The sequence below is a fragment of the Helicoverpa armigera genome, chromosome 13, assembly GCF_030705265.1.
Source record: "Helicoverpa armigera isolate CAAS_96S chromosome 13, ASM3070526v1, whole genome shotgun sequence".
In the NCBI taxonomy this organism is placed as follows: domain Eukaryota; kingdom Metazoa; phylum Arthropoda; class Insecta; order Lepidoptera; family Noctuidae; genus Helicoverpa; species Helicoverpa armigera.
In genome coordinates, this window is record NC_087132.1 from 6569694 (window position 1) to 6583022 (window position 13329).

At 37.3% G+C, this 13329-nt stretch overlaps 2 protein-coding genes across 6 annotated transcripts in view; one reads left to right on the forward strand and one right to left on the reverse strand.

The window, feature by feature from the left end:
- Nucleotides 1-3: 3 nt before the first annotated feature.
- Nucleotides 4-2254, reverse strand: LOC110370737 (cysteine and histidine-rich domain-containing protein morgana). The gene is made up of 6 exons (XM_021326652.3): nucleotides 2023-2254; nucleotides 1711-1847; nucleotides 1426-1628; nucleotides 971-1187; nucleotides 464-658; nucleotides 4-376 (listed from the first exon to the last, which is right to left on the reverse strand). Exons 1-6 carry the CDS (start codon nucleotides 2099-2101, stop codon nucleotides 155-157), a joined length of 1053 nt encoding a protein of 350 aa, XP_021182327.3. The 5' UTR covers nucleotides 2102-2254; the 3' UTR covers nucleotides 4-154.
- Nucleotides 2255-2787: 533 nt separating this feature from the next.
- Nucleotides 2788-13329, forward strand: part of LOC110370670 (WD repeat and FYVE domain-containing protein 3) — a 28662-nt gene continuing 18120 nt past the window's right edge. For 2 of the 5 annotated variants that reach the window (XM_064037636.1, XM_064037640.1), the window contains exons 1-24: nucleotides 2788-3313; nucleotides 3760-4005; nucleotides 4350-4508; nucleotides 4899-5091; nucleotides 5248-5312; nucleotides 5394-5515; nucleotides 5672-5710; nucleotides 5857-6058; nucleotides 6138-6457; nucleotides 6534-6931; nucleotides 7026-7195; nucleotides 7413-7580; nucleotides 7663-7808; nucleotides 7889-8045; nucleotides 8313-8509; nucleotides 9035-9193; nucleotides 9981-10112; nucleotides 10204-10373; nucleotides 10442-10663; nucleotides 10795-10944; nucleotides 11415-11584; nucleotides 11935-12309; nucleotides 12394-12678; nucleotides 12753-13327. In XM_064037636.1, the coding sequence (XP_063893706.1) occupies nucleotides 3113-3313; nucleotides 3760-4005; nucleotides 4350-4508; nucleotides 4899-5091; nucleotides 5248-5312; nucleotides 5394-5515; nucleotides 5672-5710; nucleotides 5857-6058; nucleotides 6138-6457; nucleotides 6534-6931; nucleotides 7026-7195; nucleotides 7413-7580; nucleotides 7663-7808; nucleotides 7889-8045; nucleotides 8313-8509; nucleotides 9035-9193; nucleotides 9981-10112; nucleotides 10204-10373; nucleotides 10442-10663; nucleotides 10795-10944; nucleotides 11415-11584; nucleotides 11935-12309; nucleotides 12394-12678; nucleotides 12753-13327 (5021 nt within the window). In that variant the 5' untranslated portion in view covers nucleotides 2788-3112. The remainder of the gene's footprint in view (nucleotides 3314-3759; nucleotides 4006-4349; nucleotides 4509-4898; nucleotides 5092-5247; nucleotides 5313-5393; nucleotides 5516-5671; nucleotides 5711-5856; nucleotides 6059-6137; nucleotides 6458-6533; nucleotides 6932-7025; nucleotides 7196-7412; nucleotides 7581-7662; nucleotides 7809-7888; nucleotides 8046-8312; nucleotides 8510-9034; nucleotides 9194-9980; nucleotides 10113-10203; nucleotides 10374-10441; nucleotides 10664-10794; nucleotides 10945-11414; nucleotides 11585-11934; nucleotides 12310-12393; nucleotides 12679-12752; nucleotides 13328-13329) is intronic. The other 3 variants (XM_064037638.1, XM_064037639.1, XM_064037641.1) reach the window with 3 other exon arrangements.

Genomic DNA, 13329 nt, shown 5'->3' on the forward strand with positions numbered 1-13329 from the left:
GGGTCATAATAGTACAAGCACATTTTATTTTCAATGAATAAATGCACATCTACCATTAGAGCAGAAAAATACAATAAAGTTATGTCACTGAGAACAACATTGTGCTTAATAAAAAATATAGTTAACTACAAAATATAGATTTAGTTATAGTTTTTCAACCAGTTACATTAACTTTCCCCATAGATTGTATAGCTTCTACTGTGGAAAGGTCCTCATAGTCATCAGCTGCTGGTTCCACAGGTTTTGGGGCTTCTTCTTTCTTGGGCTCTGTTCGAGGAAAATCCAATTTGCTCCATGCTCCTGGCTCGCCTTTCTTTAACTTTATCTCAATTTTTGTTGACAACATTGATGCACTGCTATTTTCTACACTGATAACCTGCAATAGCAAAAGTATTCATAAGTAATTTGGAGTTGTGATTCCTTTTCAAGCATGGTAAATATTCTATTGGTAATGTATACTCACACCTCTGAGTTCTAAATCCAATTCAAATGATGCATCACCTTGCTCTCGGAATACCAATTTTGTGTTCAGGCGGATAGGATTCAGTTTTACATAACTTAGTACAGGATCATACTTCTTGGCGTACACACTAACAATTACATGCTCAGGTGTTTGGTGCCAGTCCCAACGACACTTCACAGTTCCTGCAGGTGTACCCTGAAAGAAGGTAAAAGAAGTTTATTAAAAAGATCTTAAATTGTATATAAAAAAGAACATAAGTACATAATGGACTATATAAGTGAGTAAATAGGAGACTACATAAGGATACATAGGTGCTAGGTGTAGTACAAAGTACGTACAAGTACAGTTGAGTGGTACAAAATAACTGTTCAGAACTTTCTATATAGTACATAATTCACTGATGGAACCATGATTGTTTCCTCTCTTTAGTTATGTTTAGCTAGAGACAAATCAAAACAGCTTTACATGATTTACCCACAAAAAAGTATTTCTAAATTGAAAACCAACCTCTTTAGTCCATTTATGGGTGCCAGTTGTGCATCCAGGTTGACTTAGGAAAGTGTTGAAGTCTGTAGTTCTTTTCTGACAACAGGACCAAAACTTAAGACCTTCATGGAACACTGGGCAGCCAGGGTGGTGAGTACACATGCTATCATTGGAATGCGGCCCCTCATAAGTCACTCCACACCCTCCATTCTTGCAAGATGTGCCAATTGCTATACTTCTGTGAAGGGAAGATGAGTTATAAGTTTAGATGCAAATATTGAGAGAGATCTCATGCACACAAGGTGATTTAAAATAATAGTATATTAATAAAGATAAAGGTTAAAAAGTTTATGTTCTGTATGAATAGACTTACATTAAATAGTCTTTGTATAAATGTTTATTACAAAACCTTCATCCAAATAAATAAGTAGTAGTGTAGTAGTAATAGTGGTTACCATAACTTTAGATTAACTTACCCATCAGTGGAAGCAGCTGTTGGTTGTGATGTATTTTGTACAGCTTGCTTTAAGGCTTCAGCTATAGTGGGTTTCACTGTAACCAGAGGCGTCTCAAATGGAGGCCTTGGCAGTTGTGGGCCAACTACTGGTGCCCTCACTTCAATTACTTCCTTTTTATCCAACTCTTTGTCTAAAGCCTTCTTCTCAGGTTCGGGAGGTTTCTAGAAAGATTAGAATTCATTATTGATTAAACATTTCAATTTGTAAACATACCATTAAAACTAAGTTACAAACTTAGCTTACCTCATTAGAATGCTTTGACAGTGTACATCCCTTGATATTCAAGAATTCGGTAAAGTCAACACTTTTCTTGTTGCAGCAAGACCAGCCTTTATATGCATCGTGGAATACAGGAGTGCCGGGGTGGTGACGGCATTCATCTGCAATTGTTACAATCGATATTGAATCATGTAGGTATTATATTCTATTAGCTCAAAATGACAGTCTACATTTACATTCATTGGTTGTACCCCAGTCCTCTGTAAGTAATTATTGTAGGTGAATGAAGCTTGTAATCTAATACATACAGGATATGGAAAAGTCTAGAAATTTTACCTTTGTCATTTTTACTGGGGTCAAACATTTGACCGCAGCCACGGTTATAACATTGCACAAGGTTCTGGTCTTCTGGCATTTTAATTGAAGAATCTTGTATGTTATCGTCAAGAAAACGTGCAAGAGATTCACGTATATTTTAAGATACTATTTCTTTCACACGCGAAACGATTTGACATCAAAAATCTGGCAACGGGCAACGAAAACCAACATGAGATTGACATTTATTTGACACAAGCTTAGTTTGACTTTGATAGAAACAGATAAAAAAATCGCTGGATCCACAGATAGAGTAGCCTTTCAACGTTAGCCTCACAGTGTAATATAATGGTATCGGAGACGATGTGAATGATGTGATATAATTATATTTGGCTGCCGCTCTGCCGCTACTGCTACCGCATGTCTATCGTTAGGTGAATGAGAGGCTATAAATAAAGAGGGAATAAAGAGCTTTGACTTTGACTTTGACTTTGACTTTGAGGCAATATGGAGAGCCGTTTCGGCTTACTTTGCTAGATTCCTTACGATTATTGTTTCCGATACGGCTCCGCTTAACTTCGCTGCGAAACTTAGTAGTAGCAGTGGAATTTCAATTTACAGAATCTCAAGTTCTACTTATTGACCTAACTTTGATTGCCATTGCATCCAGAAAAGCAGGAGAAGGGCTGACCCCCTTCTACGAAAAAGTGAAATTATTGCTTCTTTGAGTAGGAACCGGTACGCATTCGGAGTTACTGATGAATTTCTTTATTTACCTATGGCAAGTTTTGTTGCAGTGTGGGCAAAATATAGTCTGTATGTGTGGGCGTACGAAAGTACCTATCAGAAAATAATCAATCAATTTACAAAAGAAAAACCAAGAAAATAATTATCGTCATAAATAGATATTTTTAGTTCACTCATATTAAGTTATGTATTCCATAAACATTTTAAATGTCTAATAACTGTGCAAAATGGTGGTATCATTTCATATTATTTAAATGAAAATCAATGTTTATTGTTATTTTATAAAAATGTTTATTTCTACATAAAATCCAAAAACAAAAAAATGTGCGTCATAGTGTAAACGTAACGATTTGGAAATCCAAAAATGAATCTAATGCGCAAATTGCGTGGGGCGACTACTTCGGCATCTCCTGAGAGTGCCGAGGCTTCCAGCTCGTCGTCTCACGTCCAACTAGGCCTCATGCATCTGAAGAAGCTATTTGCGGAGTATACACATCCACCGCAACCCCTTACAGATGCCGAAAAGGATGATAAACTGTACAATATGCTACCTCTTTTTTGTAAGGTAAGTAACAAGAGTTTGTTCTTAATATTTTCAATTATAAATTATGGACCATAATGTATTAGACGTATGCTGATCAATAAATGTAATTATTTATCCACGTAATATTATTCAATCGATATTAAAACACACTGCCTAGCTTAATAGCTACATATAAAAACAATAGCCACAATATTGTGAGAGACTGTTCCATACTAATCTGTTTGGGAGCCTAATTTATGGATAGGTAGTATTAAATTTTCGCACTAGTTTAATGTTAATGTGGAATAGTTCATATTTAATTTTAAAACTTACTTGATTTCAAATTCAACCAATTAAATTTCTCAAGTGATTCTAATCTTACAAGTTCAGATTTGAGCTGAATTCTCATCCTAGTTATTATTCTAAGCTATTCCAATTATTTAGTTTCTTTTCACTGCTTGTATGATGATGTAAGTACTTCTCCATAGGTGTTTGGCACTAGTCCATCAAGTGAGATGAATGAAAAGTTCTGGGATATCCTATCGTTCTGTCAGCAAGTTTCCAAGCTCATGGTGTCAGAGATAAGAAAAAGGGCTAGTAACCAAAGTACAGAGGCAGCTAGCTGTGCTATTGCTAAGTTCCTAGAAATAGAAAATTCTGAGGAATCAAGTAATGGCTGGATGTTACTCTCAACGCTAAACCTCTTGGCTGCCGGTGATCAGTCATTAATACAGGTACATTTATTTTCATGTCCTCATCATATTATTTACTCAAAGGGTTTCTACAAGGGTCATTACTACCTAGACAGTATAATAAAATTTTATTGATACATGTAATTAATATCTTCCCTATATATATACATACTTGAATATTTTCCTGGTATCAAATATCTTGCAAAATAAATAGAACATATTATCCCAATTTTTTTCTAATACTCTATTTTAAACTCTAATTTTAAACACAATCTTTGCACTGATTGTCTCCTTTTTATAAGCAGTCAGTATTTTTTGTGAAAATACATGATCAAGGCCATTGGAGGAGGTCTTATCATAGTTGTTCATAAAAATTTCATTTGTAGGTCATGACCACTGCATCAATACCGTCAACATTAGTGAAATGTTTGTACCTATTCTTTGATCTACCTGAAATACCGGAGTCGGAAGCAGATGTTCAAGATGGGAATAGTGATTTTACACCTAGAGAAAGGCGAATATTACTGCAGAAAATATTTGTACAGGTAAAAACTACTCTAAGTGCATCAGTTTTAAATAATATTCCTGTGATAAATGTTGGCCTTGAATGTTCAGTATAAATATCAGATATTTTAACAGCAGGTTTGGTAAATATTTGATACACTACATTAGCAATCCTGATAATAATATAATATTTTATTGATTCTATAATCTAACTCGTATTGATGATAGCAAATGTGTACTATCAATTTTATTTGCAACACACTTAGTAGTGCAGATAAATATTCAAACACTAAAGTAAATATACTGCAGGTTGAAGTGTTTGCTTACTCACTGGCGGCATGCTTAGCAAATAAAACATATTTTATTTATGTGTTTGTCTGAATTATTTGAATACTTCATGAAAACATAACATGCCTTTGTTCATATTTTAGGTTCTTGTGAGATTATGCAGTCATCCCTTTCCATGTGAGGAGCTAGCACGAAAAGATGATCTCAGTTTACTATTCTCTGCTATAACGTCGTGGTGTGCGCCGCACAACATAATGTGGAGGAAATCTGCAGCTGAAGTGCTCATGACCTTATCTAGACATGGTTTGACGCAATCTGTTGTTCAGTACATACATAGTAAGTACCTATAGTCATGTAGGTCAATTTGATAAACAACTAATTCCTATTTTAAATGATTATTGGATCTAGTCCAATTAATCTGTTTGGTGAATTGATGGAGCTGATTAAAAGGTCAAGTTTAACTAGTTTATTAATTTAATGCTGTTTTTGCAGATAAAGGATGTGTGGCACTTTGCATAGAAAACATGCAAAGGATACCAGAATTGACACCTCTAGAGGTAATGTTTCTGCAAAATTATCCTTATTGACTTGTGACTAAGTAGTAAATTGGATTAAAAATGCAAATTGTTTTTTCACAGGTTGTCGAAATGTTCGTAGCAGTATTCTGTTTCCTAAAGGATTCAAGTGAAGTTAGTCAATTATTACTGGATGATTTCCGTTCTTGCCAAGGCTACTTATTTCTATCTGAATTTCTTCTAAAGTAAGTTTCCGATCTACATGGGGGTCATTAATGTTATATATTTAAACAGCATGAGCATGTTGAGTATTTAGGTAGTTGGTTGTAATTGCATGTAACTGCACACTTTCTATTTTGTTTTATTTATTTTTTACCTATGTTTTGTTTCGTTTATCACAGACATGAGAGACAAGGTGTACCCGATTATTTGACATCAGGGTAAGCACTTCACTGTAGCTTATGGTTTTTCTAATTACTAGTGAGTTTATAGAACTTTTTTTTTGTAAATGTTTTGCACTTTTTATTATTGTTAAATAAATCCTCTTTTTAGTCTATTTAACTAGTCGTTTGTTCAATAAATAAAGGTTAGAAGAAGAACGTGTGAGTGGTACGGAAGCGCGGGCCGCTTTGCGTAACCTCGTACTGATGATATCGTCGCTGTGTGCGTGCGGCTTCTCCGAGCTACGACCGACGCGAGCCAACACCGAACTGTTTCAACTGCAGGGCTTTGTCTTACCGCAGCCAACGACCCCGGGCCAGGCTGTGAGGAATGTACAAGCTTTTCAGGTATGTATGAAATAAGCAGCAAGAATTTAAATTGGCGTTGCTAAAGTATTGTTATAAAATATTACGTTCAATGTTACAGGTGTTACAATCAGTATTTATGAAGTCAACTTCCCCCGCGTTATGCTGCACGATATTAGACGCGATATCGAGCGTGTATCACGCCGACAATGCAAACTATTTCATACTGGAAAATCAAAACACACTCAGTCAATTCTCGGAAAGAATTTACACTAAGAACGCTGAAATACAAGAAAAATTCTTCGAATTGCTCGAGTTTATTGTTTTCCAACTAAATTTCGTGCCGTGCAAGGAATTAATATCGCTGTCGCTTTTATTGAAAGCGAATAGATCGAGAACGTGTAGTATATTGTGTATGAAAACACTTTTGAATATTTTAAAGTAAGTCATATTACCTGCGATTTATTTAGATACTTATACAGACTAATATAAATCCTAATCATATCTTATGTTACAGACATAACGCAATTTTCAAAGACGTTTATCGGGAGGTTGGTATGCTAGAAGTTTTCGTGACGTGCCTATCTCGCTACGCAGTATTCCTTAAAGACAAACAAATTCTTGAAGAGGAAAGGAGCAAAAGAGACCCATCCGATTCGCCTTCCCACGAACAGGCACCCAATGAGTCCCCCAAAGCTCCCGAAAGAAAGAAAAGACAGTCTACTCGACATGACTCTTTGATCAGAGACCCCAATTTGGACGAAGAAGAAGAGGAACTAGGATCGTTAGTGATGGAAGGCCTTACAGCGTTGTTGAACGCAAACTCTAACAATTGTAATGTGTTCCGAGATTGTGGCGGGGCAAAATGTGTACATGGAATGGTTGTGTATGAATCTTGTAGAAGTAAGGCTTTAGGTAAGATATCCAAACTACATATATTTTTATTGAGCCTACCCTTAGAACATGTTATGTTTATTTGTTTTAATTTCTATATTTTGTGTTGTTAAAGGTGTGGTAAGAGAACTAATAGTGAGTGGGTCAGGTGAAGAAGACATGTCGGCATTACTTTGCGGAATGCATGCAGCACCTAACGATGCGCTTCTACTGAAATTGCATATATTGAAAGCCTTGTTGGCTTGCTTACGGGACTCACATCGGACCAGAACTATTTTTAGAAAGGTAATTTTTTTTTAAGGAGACTGATGAGAAGGTACAAATGGAGTTCCAAATCAATATATTTCAATGCTTTCTTAATATAAATTCGTAATGTCATTTAATACTACGACGTGGTAGCTCTATGAAGCGTTTAACTGCGCGTTTTCCAGTTGATTGAACTTCATGCTCAAGCATATATCGATTGTCTAGTCTGATTATTGTTCTTGTAACGTTTTCACAGGTCAGCGGTTTTGTGTACGTAACAAGTGTTCTAGTCTCTTTGGAAGGCAAACTGAAAGGCGATGAGCCGATGGACAAGGATATGCTACAGCTAATACATATTGTGTTCTACACTATTAGTACGGCTATGAGATTTGAGCCGGCTAATGCGAAGTTTTTTCATCACGAGGTCAGTATTGCGCCGTTTACCTACGTATTTCAATTTCCGAAAGGTAATAACAATCATTTAAATATTTATATTTTCTTTACAGATATGCATGACAACCCTTTGTGAGACGATACGTCTTTTAGGCTGTTTTATAAACGAGACGGAACTCCAGAATGATACGGAACCCGGCGATGCGGAACTCTACGAAGTTTTCCATGAAATATTTACAAGCAATATATTGGAAATGACGTGAGAACCCCTATGTATATTTCTAACGATCTCTTCTAAATTGGTCGCATGTTACTTAAATTATTTTTCTTTTCCTACAGTTTTCCTGACAAAGTACCAGTAGTGTTTGTGCATGCGTGCATAATTCTGCGACTTTTGTACGATGTCGCATTGGACTCTTTCGATAAGCCTACTTTCTGCGGATCGCTCAATGTCAAATCTCCAAGTTTGACTCGTCAGAGCTCTGCTATCAATGAGGTAAGGTGTAAAAGGGTTTTGACTGAGACTGCTTTCGACCCATTTGCACCGACAACATAAAAGTCCGTTTTCCTTCAATTACTTTTTACTTTAATAAGGGGTGTGAATTTCCTTCATGGTAAACGGTTGTTTTAAGAAAACTGACGTTAACGTTGTCGGTGAACGTGGGTCAAAATGTCACCACTCTTTAATCGGTGGATGAAAACCCCAATACATGATTATGTAATTTTTATCTTATTACTATAGTGAAAATAATTTCCTTTCCAGTCAAAACCAGCGGGTCGGACAGCACCCTTAAACTTGTCGACGGGCAGTAACAACGGCGAGGCGTGGGTGATACACTCGGGAGTAGTTATAGTTCTCGCTAAACTGTTACCAGCATTGCCCCGACCTCCAGAACATGAGGCACATGCTAGAGCCATACGGGATTACTTGGCGCACGTGCTTAAAAGTCTCGTGAGGAGGTAAGATAGTTGGATATTCGGCTCATAACTTACTGTATAAATCGAATTACTAAATATTTTAGAAGTTTTTATCTAGCAGGGACTTTCGCCTGCAAGTTTCTTGCAATATTTATATCGTATACAGCTCTCTATCTCTATTCAAATCGTAGTAAAATGGACACAGCCCCATCGAGATGTGAGATCTTTTAATTCTTCTTGAGAAGGATTTTTGACTAAGCACCTTTTGTCTTAGCTTCATTTTTAATTTCCAAACTGTTTTCCATTTACTATATCTAAATAAAAATTATGATAATTTTATGCTTCTGCCAGCGGTTTCACCCGCATCCCGTGGAAACCTCTGCACGAACCCGGATAAAAAGCCTAGCCTATAGCCTTCCGCGATAAATGGGCTATCTAACACTGAAAGAATTTTTCAAATCGGACCAGTAGTTCCTGAGATTAGCGCGTTCAAACAAACAAACAAACTCTTCAGCTTTATAATATTATCTTTCTATAATCTAAATAAATATTGTTTTTTCCACATAGCGAACGCAACCAGCAAGTGATGTGCGGTGCGGGGCTTGCGGGCGTAGTGCTCCGTGTGTGCGGGGCGGCGCTGCGGGCCGAACGACATCCATTACACGCGCCCGCCATGTATATGTTGGAAAGACTCGCTGCCCACGCGCTTAGACCTTCCGAACTCAGGTAAATGACTATTAAATAAAATAAATAAAGCTGGCTTTTCACTAATGGAGAAGATAGATATTTTCTCACTGAGATATAATAATTTGTATGACGTGCGCTAAAATATTATGTCTTAGGATATAATATGTATTATACCTATTACATCCCATAGTCAAAAGCCGGCTTAATAATAAACGATATCGAATAAGTAGAAGCTCAGTGGATATAGATCATCGTGTTATTGTAAAACTAACAGAAATAAATAAACCCATTATCACAACTGTGAGAATTGACGCGGTGATGAAAGTCACGGTCGTTTAATTTTAGATTCTATTTCAATGATCATAAAGTCTATAGTTGTTAGAAATTTATGAAATGTTCTTGGTTGGGCTACGCCATATCCCGGACGGCTTAAAATATGTTAATTACGTAGTAAGCATTTTGGACAGGGATAAATATGTACATAGGGTTCTTGATGAGCAGAGTTTACTATATTTATTGTGTTTATATCATACATTTTCCGCATATTCAAAATCTGTTTAATAATGATTGTAAACAACTGAGCGTTATATGTGCTTTACAAAATCAGGTGATAACTAAATATAGTAACAGTCAACTGAACTGACTAGATTATAACTGGTGTGCTAATTGTATGGTAAACACACGGATATTATATGTAATAATTACTATGAATGGCATTGTAGAATAACATTCAAACATTTCAAAATATGGTACTAAAAAAGAATTCAACATAATTTTCCCCATTTATGTAGCACATGAATTACCTTAACAATAATGGTGTTTCCAGGGAATTCTTGCGAATGGGTAACCCTTTGAATTGCGTGGCCCCAGAACCCGGACAGGTTTGTAAACCTGGTGGGCCCGTGCCACTTACTAGGATCAAAACTTTAGTATCGATGACGACGCCTAGAGATTACAGGTAATGGCCATTCTAACTTTTTTTTATTTTAACTGAGTGGTATTTTTGTTGGAAGGCAATAATTTGAGTATGATTTTCCTTTTTTCTTCAGATCTCAAAATTCTTGTACTCTCCCTCCATTTGTCGAATTCGACATGTCAGCCGAAGGATTTGGCTGCCTATACTTGCCAAGTATAGCGCCCCAATCGGCCAATCTAAACGCTCTCGGAACACAAGACACTGCCACTTTAGGTGGAATTGGTTCAGGTAGTTGGCGGCCCAGTGAGTTTTATTATCAAATTTTTATTTTGAAGAGTTGATATTATGATGACGTCAACGTTTTGTTTAAGGTGACCGCGTGTTTCCGCCACAAACTGGCCTTACGTATTCAACTTGGATATGTGTCGAGAAGTATTCGGACCCTCGCTCGGACCCCCACTGTGTCCGCTTGTTGACTCTAGTACGGAATATAAACAATAGCCGGGATGAACATCTCGTTTGTCTCACTATGGTACTATCGGCGAGAGACAAGGCTATCATTATATCTACGCAGGAAACTTTAGTGCCACACAGTAAGTTATTCACCAATCAAATAATGTATTTGTGTAATTGAATGTAACTTTCCTATCCAATAATCTAGTTGTTGTAGGAGAGAAATTCAATTATGTTTCTGATTTATTACATTACTCTTCTACTCTCACAGATGTCGGTGAATGGGAGCCCGAAGGTTCAGGCGAATGTGGAGCCCGAGTGTGGTGCCCAGATCTACAACATGAAGGACAATGGCACCACCTGGTGCTCGTACTCAATCGAGCTGTGCTCAAGAATTCCTCCTTCTCATTGTATTTAGATGGTATGTTCTAGCAATAATTTTGTTTATGAATTCATTTAGTTGATTTTCAAATTTAGTACTGTTTGATAAGGTTCGAAATATCTTGTGAAGGTATATTTTTTGAAGACGACATCTGAATGAAAATTCAGATCTCTGAACTTCACACTTTAGTTAGTACCGTAGTAAAAAGATATACTATACAGTAATTAGCTACTTACCAGAAAGTTTGCATTGCAACTGAACAACAAAATACTAATAAAAATATTTGAAATGTTCTGCTATAACAGTTCGGCAATTTCGTTAAGGACACCATTTATTACGTCACTGTCCACAGTTCACGTCTCCCGAGTGAACCACGTGAACGTCACTAACGAAAATAAAAAAGTGTACTGACATGTTCTCTCATGTTCACTTAATTTAAATAACAGTGAAATCCCGCATAGCTATGGCCTTGTTCTAAATTCAAATCTTTAAAAAATGGCATCTTGCAGGCCAGCACATGCACTCGGGTAAGCTGCATTACGTGAGCGCGAACCCGGGCGGCGGCGCGGCCACGCTGTCGGGCGCCTCCAGCGTGTACTGCGTGCTGGGCACCCCGCCGCACTGGAGACGGTACTCCAAGCTCGTGTGGCGACAGGGGCCTGCGCTGTTGCTTGAAGATGTAAGTACCTTATGTATAACGAAGTACCTTATGCATAATTCAAGCAAGTGATAAATGTATAAAATGTTTGCCGTTACAAAATATCCCCATGATACCAAAGTGTTCGCTGTGCAAAGTTAGTGAATCACACAATATCACATTTTGAAAATTGGACTGGTCATACGTTCAAACTTGAAATACTGGTTAGGTAAATGAAATCGTTAACTTTTATTGAAGTTTGTTAGGCCTAATGGTCAATATCTTTTGGACATAATAATTATTGGGCTCATTTAAAGCATACATATATTAGAACATTTTAGATCTTATTTTCTCCAATTTGAATGATTGTTTAAACTAAACATATTTTATAGGTCCTTCCAGCGCAAACAGTATCCATAGTCTACCAATTAGGCCCACACTACGTTGGCACGTTACAAGCACCCTTACCATCTGGACAATACCAGGAGCCATTAGCCCCTCTAGTCGCCGAAGAAAAGGTCGTATTCGGCATCAACGCACGTGCAATGTCGCAATTGACATTGGCTAAAATACGTAAAGTTTACAGTAAGAATGATAATAAAGCTATAGCGAAAATGTTGGGGATGTCGTCCCATGAGAATGCGACCCCTATCAGGATATTGCATAACTCTGCGGGACATCTTATGGGCCCAGCGAGGTGTTTGGGAGGGACCGTCGTGGGATATTTGGGCGTCAGAGTATTTTGTCCGAAACCTGCTGCCATAATGGTAAGTGGGAATTTTAACATATATGGTCTAAAAAAAAAAATATTTTTCAGTGTACAAGTTTTCCATTTACTTGTTTTCTTCTAGATTGATACAGTTGGTGGCTGTTCAGTATTATTAGGTTTAATAGCGATGGCTCAAGACGTGGAATGTTTGTACGCAAGCGTGAAAGCTCTTGTATGCGTAGTACGGTCGAATAAGGCCGCTCAAGCAGAGATGGACAGACGGAAAGGATACCAAACTTTGGCCATGTTGTTGAAGAGAAAGAAACAATTGCTCAACTCACATATACTTCATCTCATTTTTGGTCTCGTCGGAACTGTTGATAGTCAGAAAGAAACTTCTTCCATTCCTAACTTAACTGCCTTTCAAGTAAGTATATTGGAAACGTTTTTCATTCAAGTAAATATTTAATGAGATGTTTAATTTATGAATGTCTTTTTTAGGATTTAATATGCGAGCTGGAAGTATGGCTCGGCGCTCCAGGTGGTCTAATCAAGTCTCTCTTGGAACATCTGTTAGAACTGGCGACGGAAACAGCCCACAGAACGCACAATCTTCGCACAATGAGAGAGCTGCAACTCGTATCTAAGCTCCTCTACATTATAAACGACGTCAAAGTCGTTAGCACAAGGAATGTGCTCATACAATTATTAGCTGCTTTACTAGGAGGGCAACCAAGACCCAGTGATCTTTTATGCTTGGGACAATTCATGGCGTTTACTCTTCCATTACCATCGCAGACAGAGAAATGGATAAATCCTAAGGAAAGTGACTGTGAGAGTGAGGGAGAACAAATTATATTAAGAAATAAATGCTTCAATGTTATACATGGGCTTCTATTTACGGCGAGGAATCTTGTAAACACGATAGTCTGTGAAGAGATATCGCGAGTGTTAGGCATGGATTGGCTGCTCAGTTTCATGTTGGAGAATGTACATCCAACCTCTGTGCTGTGGGCGTTGAGGATAATGGTCGTTCTTTGTTCCGGACAAGGACAGCAATCGGCTATTATGCAAAGGT